Source organism: Henckelia pumila, chromosome 1 (assembly GCF_033568475.1).
Source record: "Henckelia pumila isolate YLH828 chromosome 1, ASM3356847v2, whole genome shotgun sequence".
In the NCBI taxonomy this organism is placed as follows: Eukaryota; Viridiplantae; Streptophyta; class Magnoliopsida; order Lamiales; family Gesneriaceae; genus Henckelia; species Henckelia pumila.
In genome coordinates, this window is record NC_133120.1 from 139,422,748 (window position 1) to 139,433,768 (window position 11,021).

General features: G+C 39.1%; 1 protein-coding gene across 1 annotated transcript; it reads right to left on the bottom strand.

Moving 5' to 3' along the window:
* Positions 1 to 494: 494 nt before the first annotated feature.
* On the bottom strand, positions 495 to 8,345 carry LOC140874111 (uncharacterized). The gene is made up of 6 exons (XM_073277390.1): positions 8,014 to 8,345; positions 7,381 to 7,873; positions 6,961 to 7,254; positions 4,512 to 4,966; positions 830 to 899; positions 495 to 692 (listed from the first exon to the last, which is right to left on the bottom strand). Exons 1-6 carry the CDS (start codon positions 8,343 to 8,345, stop codon positions 495 to 497), a joined length of 1,842 nt encoding a protein of 613 aa, XP_073133491.1.
* Between the last annotated feature and the right edge of the window lie 2,676 nt (positions 8,346 to 11,021).

An 11,021-nucleotide genomic window follows, 5' to 3' on the forward strand; every position in this document is an offset into this window, starting at 1 on the left:
TATTCGTGGACCTGATTGAAGAAACGTTCGTTCATCAGTTCCGGGGATATACAACAAGAGCAGATTAAATTCTGTTGGTGTCCATAATCTCGCTTCGAGATTTTAAGGTAAAATATTTAATTGTGATTATTTATTTTACTTACACAATTTAATCGTAAAAGTTTTGATACCCAGATATGGAATCGTTCCATATTAATAAAATAAATTTTTAAACTTCCGCTGCACCGGGTATCAATTCTAATTGATCTGAACACCGTTTTCCAACAACACCAACAATGGTGCCGAAAGCTGCAAAGATTATAATATTTCTTTCACCTAGTAACTATCAAAGAAATTTTAAGGTGAAAATGAACCTAATGTAAGGTGCAAATTATCAACATGTTCAACAAGTGAACAAATGCCTTGAATGTTTATCATAGATCGAAGTTTTCCACAATACATGTGATTTGTATTTCGAAGTTCTCACTCAAGGCCAAGTTCTCTCTTCAATTGAGCTAAGGTCGCTTCAATCTCATCAATACTATCATCAATGCTACTGGATTTACTAGACCCCTTCTGATCGGTGGTTGCAGTCTCCTTTGTTTCATCAAGCAAAAATCCTTTGGAAAATTTTGATCGTTCTTTTCAGATGCCTCTGTATCTGTGATATTCAACACTTTCTCCAAGAACTCGACGAACTCTTCCCCAATATCCTGTCACACGCCCAATAAAGAACTATAAGTCGTCAAAAAAATGGTGTGAATTATATGGCCACCCTCTAAAGTTTGTCTCTCCTGGTTTAGATAATTAAAACGACATCCAAGAGATTTTGATGTTACCAAAATTTTACCTTGAGTTCGGTCTGGTAGAACGGATCTTCCAATCTGTCAACACACGGGTCGAGTGGGAAAAATAGAGCTCTACACGGACAAAAACTGGGTTAAGGGGATGCCAAAGGTGTGTTCAACGTGACCCCTCCGAAGCCTAAATCAGTGCTTAGATTATGAAGCTTAAGAGCGTAATAAAGTTGAGATAGCAAGATAATATGAGTGGGTGAATGTGTGAGTAAAAGTGAATGTGTAAAACCATAAGAAATACATGGTATTCATAGAGGCAGGAGGGGTCGTTACCTCGTAGGAGTAGAATTCTCATTAGAGTGGAGTTATATACGAGGTAGGAGACTTATACCAGTAGAACTCAGTTACTATGGCAGTTAGGACTCTGAGCTGACATGATAATCTCATCGTAGTCCCTAGTTTATCGGGATCTTCCGTAATCTTTTACAGATCTCCATTCCAATGTTCTTATGTATTTAACAAGACTTCCCTTGTCAGGCCCGGTTCGGCCTTCTTCCCTATCCAGTAGGGCTCGACCCATTGGGCTCAGCATCTGGGCTCAACCATTAACTTATCTTTCTGGATCTGTGTATTGTTTTGGGCCTTCATAAGGCTTCAACTTTTAATATAATAGGGTCTAGTGAATTTGGGACAATTTTCCTGAGTATGGTCTAATGGGTTCGGGTCGAACCAGACCCTAATATTTTTAGGAAGCATCAAAAGTACCTCTCCCTTCTGGTCTAAATGAAGTATGAAGTTTAGACCATGTGGTCTGGTCGGATACCTAGCCCGACCCATTAGGGTTGTGTTCTTCACACGTGTTGGGCGAAACAGTGTGTCGCATTGCACGGTCCAGATCTTAATTTTTGTCACCTTCTGAATGGACGACCAAGATTTCCCAACGGTATGGTTCGCGAGGCAGTCAGCTCTGTGGCGTGGCTTCAACCTGGCCTTTGATTAGGGATGGCAATGGGCCAGGTTTAAACCCGACCCCGTGCTAAACCCGCCCCGGACGAGGAGCGGGTTCAAACCCGATCAAACGGGTTTCGAAGCGGGGCGGGGCGGGTCCGGAGACGGGTCCCGGGTTTGGGTGGACCCGCCCCGGACCCGCCCCGGACCCGCCCCGTATATATATATATTTATATAAAATATATTATACATATTTAATATATATATATATAATATAATAATAATATGCATATAAAATAATAATATACTGTATATAATATATATAATAATAATATACTATATAATTATATATATATATATACAGTATGTAGTGCGTAGTATATATATATATATATTTAAAATATATATAAGGTATACATTATATATATACATTTCATATAAAATAAATAAAAATATATAAATGCATGTAAATATATTTTATATTATACATAATAATATATTCAAGACCAAATGACTACAAATCATCATCAACAAAATCACTCAGATGATTGAAGTACCTCGAGACATGGCATGATGATTTTTTAGTTGGACAAATTATCTAAAGGAAAATTGAATGAAGTAATTTTCTTTTCAGAAACAAATGAAAACAAACACAAACATTTTAAAAAGTCATAGACAGTATATAAGGTTTTCAGCAGGAGAGTGCATGTTACTATCAAAGTCATAGAACTCTTCCTCGACTCTTGTCCTAGATTGGTATGTTCCAGTTGTATGCATGCTTAATCCTCATAAACATTTCTTGAGCACCAAGTTGTATGCAAGATGACACAAATATAAAAGAAATAACGTCAAAGCAATTATATAAAAACTGGAACACATGATTCACAGATTATTGTTGACCCTGTGAGACGTAGATGAAAAAAAATCTAAACAATGAACATGATGCAAATCATGGGATATAGAATAGGAAAAACCATGGTTTCAAGCAATGAATTGAAAACAATGGGTAGGTTAAGATAAAAATGATTGAAATGTCAACTCTTAACTGCCTTCGTCACATGTTTAACATTTTTTCGTGCAAAGTGCGCATAAGTCGTTGTACAAGTAATTATCATGAAAAGAAAATGATATTGGCAGTAAGATAACTAGTAAGATAACTCTGGCAGGATCCTTTTATATATACTAGCAATCGTCCCACATGATTTTCACATGCTCGATAATTTAATTATTTTAAAAAATATATCACAGTGAAAAAATATGAGAGTTTTGATATAAAGTAGAGAGTATTTGAAAAACATTATGTAGATAATTTTATAAGAATTGATAAATGGTGAAATTTGAAAAAGAAGATAGATATAAAAGAAGATAATGATGTTAGAGAAATTTGGAGATAATTTAGTCATTTAAGATCTAATATAAAAAAGAGGTAACATAAAAGATAGGTGTGTTAAATTTAGGAGGTAAATTAAATTGAAGGAATTTTTTGTGTGATTTGATATACAAAAAATGGTTAGTATAAGAGATGAAACTATTATATAATAATAATAATGTGTGTATATATATATATATACGTATATATATATATATATATCTTATATCTCTTCTATACTATTAAGTTGAGTAACACTCATGTGAGACGGTCTCATCCGTGAGACGGGTCAATCCTACCTATATTTATAATAATAAGTAATACTTTTGGCATAAAATATAATACTTTTTAATGAATAACTCATATAAAAGACCCGTCTCAAAAAAATTACCCTTGAGACCGTCTCATAGAAGTTTTTGTCTATTAAGTTTGAGGTCTACGTAGTAACTACTTTTGGTAAGTTATTACATACCATTTTTTGTCTCCAAAATACTCTTACCCATAACTACCATGATTATTTTTAAATAAAATAAATAATCAAAATTTAATAACAAAAAAACATAGCATAAAATATAAAATTACTCAATTCTTATTACATTTCATATAAAAGTTTATTATACACGACAAAAATTTAATTTATATGCATGCATCGTGTGCATATGTTTACTAGTATTATATATATAAAATATCGGGCAGAATCTTCAATCCTGTATAAAATAGAATATTAAATTCATCCACATTGTTCTTCTTTTAATCACACCTAGAACTCCCATTTCTTTATCCCATTATCAACATTTGATTTGGTATGGATCAATCTCTATTCAATACAAACTTTCTCAACTAGATTTCCATCAATAGTAAACTAGGACAGACTAACAAAGAGTTAAAATTTGTCAACATATTGTTGGTCCCAAATGCGGCATTACGAGATAGATACTATGGAAATTGAAGAATAAAATAGACACCAAGATTTACGTGGAAAACCCCCAAAGTTATTAAAGTAAAAACCACGGGCAAGACCAAAAGATTCCACTATAATATTTGGAGAATTACAACCTATCTCTGTGTTTCCAAAGAGACACACACTCTCTTAATACAGGAAAAAACATATCTCACAAATATATATAGAAACACACTCAAAACACTTGAATGTTTAACTGAAGAAATGAACTCGAGATGGGATGCTCTGAAGAATGAAATGAGAGATCTATATATAGGTGCAAATCTTCGGTCTGAACATGAGAAAGAAAATTCTTAATTAAATTGTCCTTCTTTGCTGTACGTACAAGTTGCATGTCTTGTTGTCCTCATTTCCCTCATTTGACCATTCAAACTGACATTTCTCCCACTTGGAGATTTGATTGAGTATCAAACACATCTCCACACATCCTTTCAATCTTGCCATTCCTGCTGCTTACGTTTCTGCTAGGCCACTTGAGGATCTACACCACTCGAACTTATCAGTATTCACTAGCTTGGTCAGAACATCAGCTATGTTATCCTTTGTATGGATTTTCTGCATATCCACACTTCCTTCCTCTACTACTTCCCGAACAAAGTGAAATTGAACTCCAATGTGTTTAGTCCTGGAATGAAAGGCTGGATTCCTTGCAATGTGCAAGGTACTCTGACCGTCACAAAACAGAGGAATCTTTTCTTGTTTGTGCCCAAGCTCCTCCAATAACCTTTTAATCCAGATTGCCTTCTTGCAAGCTTGAGTAGCTGCCATGTATTCTGCCTCCGTTGTAGATAACGCTACAACTGTTTGCAGTTTTAAAACCCAGCTGACTGCACCTCCTGCAACTGTAAACACATAACCTGTAGTAGATTTTCTTTTATCTGGATCACCTGCGTAGTCAGAATCCACATAGCCCTTGAGTGTAAAATCTGATCCTCCAAAACATAATGCAGCATTCGAGGTACCCTTAATGTATCTAAGGATCCTCTTAATCATGCTCCAATGCTCTTTTCCAGGATTCGCCATATACCGACTGACTGCTCCCACTGCTTGTGCAATGTCTGGTCTAGTACAGATCATAGCGAACATTAAACTTCCCACTGCTGATGCATACGGTACTCGAGACATCTCCATCTTCTCTGCTTCACTGCTAGGACACATCTCAGAAGATAACTTGAAGTTAATAGGAGGAGGGGTTGAAACTGGCTTACTATCTTGCAAGTTGAAGCGCTGCAAGACTTTCTTCAAATAATTTTTCTGAGAAAGCCAAATCTTCATGTTGCTTCTGTCTCGGTGAACTTGCATCCCTAGAATCTTGTTTGCTGGTCCCAAGTCCTTCATATCATATTTCCTAGCCAACTGTGCCTTCAATTCTTGGACCCGATCTTTGTTGGGCCTGCTACCAACATGTCGTCCACGTACAACAGCAAAATGATATAATCATCATCACCAAACCTCTTGAAATACGTACAAGGGTCTGCACTGAGTTTGTTGTACCCAAGGCTCATGATATAAGAATCAAATCTCTTGTACCAACACCTCGGCGCTTGTTTGAGACCGTACAGAGATTTTTTCAACCTGCAAACCAAGTTCTCTTTGCCTTTTTCTGCAAAACCTTTTGGCTGGAGCATATAGATTTCTTCTTCAAGATCACCATGAAGAAATGCCATTTTCACATCTAGCTGGTTTAGATGTAGGTCAAACACCGCACACATTGCTAATACTACTCTGACCGTTGAAAGTCAAACCACATGAGAAAATATCTCGTTGAAGTCGATACCTTCTTTCTGAGCGTACCCTTTGACAACCAATCTCGCACGATACCGCTCCACTTGGTTATTGCCATCACGCTTGATCTTATAGACCCATCTGTTACCGATAGTTTTCCTCCCTCGTGGTAGTGGAACAAGATCCCAAGTTTTGTTTCTGTCCAATGCTTCCAATTCTTCCTGCATCGCTGTCATCCACAGGGATACATCCGAGTTTTGAGTAGCCTCATGGAAACTCGATGGCTCACCATCCTCTGTTAATAGACAATATGCAATATTACTTTCAGTGACATAATCTGAAAGCCAACCTGGTGGTCTTCTTTCTCGAGTTGACTGCCTCACTTTGGAAACCTCTGACTCAACTGGTTCTTGTACCTCGTGCTCTGGTACTGCTTCACAAGAAACTTAATCTTCATCTGTCTTATCCTCCACCTGAATGACAGTAGTTTTTGAATTCTGTGTGCCTTTGTCTCCCTTCACTTTATCTTCCTCGAAGATAACATCTCTGCTGATGATAAGCTTGTGGACAGTAGGATCCCACAAGCGAAACCCCTTTACTCCATCAGCATAGCCCAAGAAGATACACTTTCTGGATTTGGAATCCAACTTCGATCTTTCTTGATCATTATACAACACGTACACCGGAATTCCAAATGTATGTAATCGAGAATAATCAGCTAGCTTGCCAGTCCACACCTCCATCAGAGTCTTCAAATCAATCGCCACTGAAGGAGAGCGATTGATGATGTAAGAAGCGGTTTTGACTGCTTCTGCCCAAAATGACTTGGCTAGACCCGCAGTACTCAACATGGCCCTTGTTCTGTCCAACAAAGTTCTGTTCATCCGCTCCGCCACTCTATTCTGCTGAGGCATGTAAGCCGTCGTGAACTGTCTTTTGATGCCCTCGTGCTGACAAAATGCATCAAACTCATCACTGGTATATTCTCCTCCATTGTCAATCCTCAAACACTTGATTTTCTTATCAGAATCAAGTTCAACCCGCGCTTTGAAAACTTTGAAGACTTCGAAAACATCTGAATTCTTCTTGATTGGATACACCCAACATCTCCTAGAGAAATCATCAATAAACGAGATAAAGTATCTCGCTCCTCCTAGGGATACCACCGGTGCTTGCCAAACATCAGAATGAATCAGCTCCAATCTGCCTTTGCTCTTGGCAGTAGATGTGCCAAACTTTAATCTGTGTTGTTTACTGGTAACACAATGCTCACAAAAGGGTAAAGTCACTTTTGTAAGCCCCGACAACAGCTTCCGTTCTGAGAGAATCTTCATTCCTCGTTCTGACATATGCCCAAGCTTTCTATGCCACAACATTGTAGATTCTTCCCCCGAACCAATTGATGCAACAGCTAGTTCCGACTCTTTGTGTGTTTCTCCCAACAATACATACAGATTTGCAGCAAATTTTTCCGCCTTCATAACCACAAGCGCGCCTTTCACAATCTTCATGATCCCTTTCTCGATACGGGTTTTGCACCCAATATCATCCAATTGCCCCAAAGACAAAAGATTTTTTGTCAGGCCCTTCACATGTCGTACCTCCTGTATGGTGCAAATAGTGCCATCAAACATTTTGATTTTGATGGTACCGACCTCAGCGATTTCCAAGGCATTATCATTTCCCATGAATACAGATCCTCCTGAGACTGGTTCATACTGATTGAACCATTCTCTCCTTGACGTCATGTGCCACGTCTCTCCTGAATCCATAATCCATGCATCACAAAATTTGTGTCTGCCTTCCGCAACTGTTGCTGCTTCGCTGAATAGTATTTCACCACTTCCTGAAGTACTGGCCACATTTCCTTGAGATCCTTTCTCGATGCTCTTCGTACACTCTCTCTTGAAGTGCCCTTTACCGCCACATTTAAAGCAGTAAATATTCTTCTTCTTACTTCTTGACTTGGATCTACCATATCTGTGGCTCCCACTGGAGTCACGCTCCGTCAATCTTCCTCTCGTCATCGGTAAAGCCTCTGCTTGCTTCGATGTTGCCAACCTATCTTCCTTGTTCCTTTGACGACTCTCTTCTCTAAGAACCGCAGTTAAGATGTCGTCAAAATTTAAATTATCCGAAAGAACATTGTTGGTAACATTGATGATGAGTTGATCATATGAATCTGGTAGACTTTGAAGTAGAAGCTCCGCACGTTCTTTTTCCTCTATTTATGCCCCATAGAGGTGAGCGGCGAAAATAGAGTATTCAGTGTGTTGATATGGTCGGTCATCGATGAGGATTCCGCCATCTGAAGAGTATAAAGTTTTCTCTTTAGGAAAATCTTGTTGTGTAGTGACTTGACCTCGTACAATTTTGCCAGAGTATCCCAAATAACTTTTGCATCTTTTATTTCAGAGATACTTGACAAAACTTCATTCGTTATAGCCAAGTGCAAATTGGCAACAGCATTGTGATTCATTTCGTTCCGCTTTTGATCGTCCATGACGTCTGCCGGTCTATCTCTAATAGCTGCCAAGCAACGCTCCTTTGTTAGAATTGCTTGCATGTAGTAGCCCGTACCAAAATCAGTAATTAAGGAATTAATCATAATTACTTGGGAAGAGTTCGGAAGCTCCGAATGTGAGTTCGGAAGCTCCGAACAGGATCGGAAGCTCCGATGCAGGATCGGAAGCTCCGATGGTATTACGTCATCCATGACGTGTGGTTAGATCGGAAGCTCCGATTAGGATCGGAAGCTCCGATCACCCCTATCCGAAGTCAACAAGTGATATTTTGACACGTGGCAGATCAGGATCTTCGGAAGCTCCGATGGCAGGATCGAACGTTCCGATCGAGGATCGGAGGCTCCGATCGTTGTCTATAAATAGAAGGCCGAGAATTCATTTTCAATTGCCAATTCCGGATTTCCTCTCTACTCTAGTCGTATTCGAGTTGTTCTAGCCTTCCTAGGCTTGACCCAGGAGTCGTCGAGGCGTTCGATAGTCGTAGCGGAGTTGTGCCCAAGTTCTGGAGGCATCGACATCAAAGGGCTAACGACGGACGAAGGTATAGCTTTTGCTTCCTATAAATATTTAGGAGTATGCAATAGCTTAGTTAAGGCTTTTAGAGCACTTTAATGATAGTATTATCATTTGGCAGTGTAGAGCAGACTATAGGCGTGGACCTAGAGTTGGTAGAGCTTGCACTGATTTGAGGTACGGAAGTACTGTTCGAGATATCCTGACTGAGTATGCATGTATTATATGATTTCATGGTTTATATGTCATTGATTTATGCTGCATTCATTTGCATACTGAGCTATCTCCTTCGAGATGTCTGTTAGTAGGGTTTTTCCCTATCCTGTTAGTGGTTGAACTTCCATCGATTTGGGTCCGGCATATCCACTGGTATTATGGTATGGGAGCCACCTCCTGAAGCGACGGCACAGCGTGCTACATACCAGGGCCCGGTCTGTCTCTGTTATCTGATCCTTAACCTCGAGTTTATAGGGAGTTTACTTTGCATGCATGTATAATCATACTCTCGTACTGAGCGTTTTATGCTCACGTCTCGTACTCTGTGTTTCTGGACACCCTATTCCATGGGGCATGTTTGCGATTGGACGAGGCAGGTGGATCCAAGAGGGGTTAGGCAGTTGTTGGCCAGCTGGAGCTTCGCCTAGGTTTTATTCTGTTGTTATTAGATTTTTTCAATTGTTCGATCTGGTTGTATAATATTTGGGTATTTACAGATTCCTTTACTTGGGATTGTATAATGTTTATGGTTTCCGCAGTTTTATTCTGATATCCATTTAATTAAGTTAATTGCATGCCTAAGTTCAGTTTAGTAGGTGATCCAAGTAAGGGTCACTACATTTATGATATCAGAGCATGCATAGTATTCTTGGATTTAGACTCTGCATAAGGTAACCGTGAGGTGCTTTTGTAGATGGCGAACTACGATGACCAGAGTAGCCATGGTAGTGGAGGTGGACGCTGGGGAGATGACGATCGTGAGCGTCGTCGGGACCGTCATCATCGTCATCGTGATGAGGATCGTTTCACTATACGACGATTTCTGCAGATGGGTCCTAAGCCCCTTGTTGGAGGTGAGTCTCCGGAGGATGCGGAGAACTGGTTAGACCGTATGGATACGACTTTTCAGACTTACCACTGCACCGAGGAGCAGAAGATGGAGACCCTTGGCTATCTTCTAGATGGGCGAGCCCGTAGGTGGTGGAGGTTTACTTCTGTGGGGACCTCGGGTTGCTAATCTCATCTTAGGGAAATTAATAAACAATTTAACATTCATTAAACATCAATTAAGAAACCAAGAGCAAAGTAAAATTTTTTTTTTTAAAATTCAGTGTCTCGCTCGATCGGTGAAAAACACCCGATTGAGCGAGCACAATTGCTCAGCTCTCGGATGGAACACAATTTGGCCTCGCTCGATCCGTCAACTACTGCGGATCGAGCGAGCCAAACACTCAAAAGTTCTGTCCGCAATTTACAGGGCTCGCTCGATCCGTCAACTTCTGCGGATCGAGCGGCCTCCAAATTTCAGAAATTCTGCAGAAGAGTTTTTGCTGTCAAGGCTTGGTTCAAAGCATAAATCTTCAACAACATGGATTCTACACATGCTATAAAATCTGGAAATATGCATACATACATAATTGAAATTTTGAACATCAATACATGCATTTGAAAGAGTGGGTGCCCGGTTAGCCAACTTGTGGCTAAGGGCTTTTATGACTCTATGTAAAACAATCTTTTGTTTAATATAATTTACACTTTTATAATGGCATTGACTTTATCTTTCTTCATATTGTTATATTATGATATACTATTGTTGTTTTGATAAAGACCTTGAATATACTATAGTGTATGTAAGATGTGATAGCACATGGGGATGACTATCATGAAACACATCTTATAGTCACTGTATATTCTAAACAGTTCCTAGTCAATTGAGCCGTCCGCAAATAAGGATAAGGATCGCTCGAGATTGAGACTAGCATTTGCGATGCCGAGTATCACGTTTCATTGGTATGGAACATAGAGATGTTCAAAGAAAGCAAATGGATATTCATATGATGAATGATCGAACTACCCTATTCGGACTTTTCAAGTGGTTATCACTTATCGAGTGGATAAAGTTCGCGGTTTTGGTTGTACACCATTAGTCCTTATTACTTGAAACATCATTGAGACTCTATATGCTAGTACTGTACTTTGAATCGTTT

Excerpts from the sequence above, each read along its gene's own strand:
- LOC140874111 (XM_073277390.1), bottom strand. The coding sequence starts at position 8,345 with ATGCAAGCAATTCTAACAAAGGAGCGTTGCTTGGCAGCTATTAGAGAT. Across the intron at positions 7,874-8,013 it reads TCGCCGCTCACCTCTATGGG|AGAAGAGAGTCGTCAAAGGA; the intron begins GCATAAATAGAG and ends TGCGGTTCTTAG. Across the intron at positions 4,967-6,960 it reads TGGAGCTGATTCATTCTGAT|GGCTATGTGGATTCTGACTA; the intron begins GTTTGGCAAGCA and ends TTTACACTCAAG.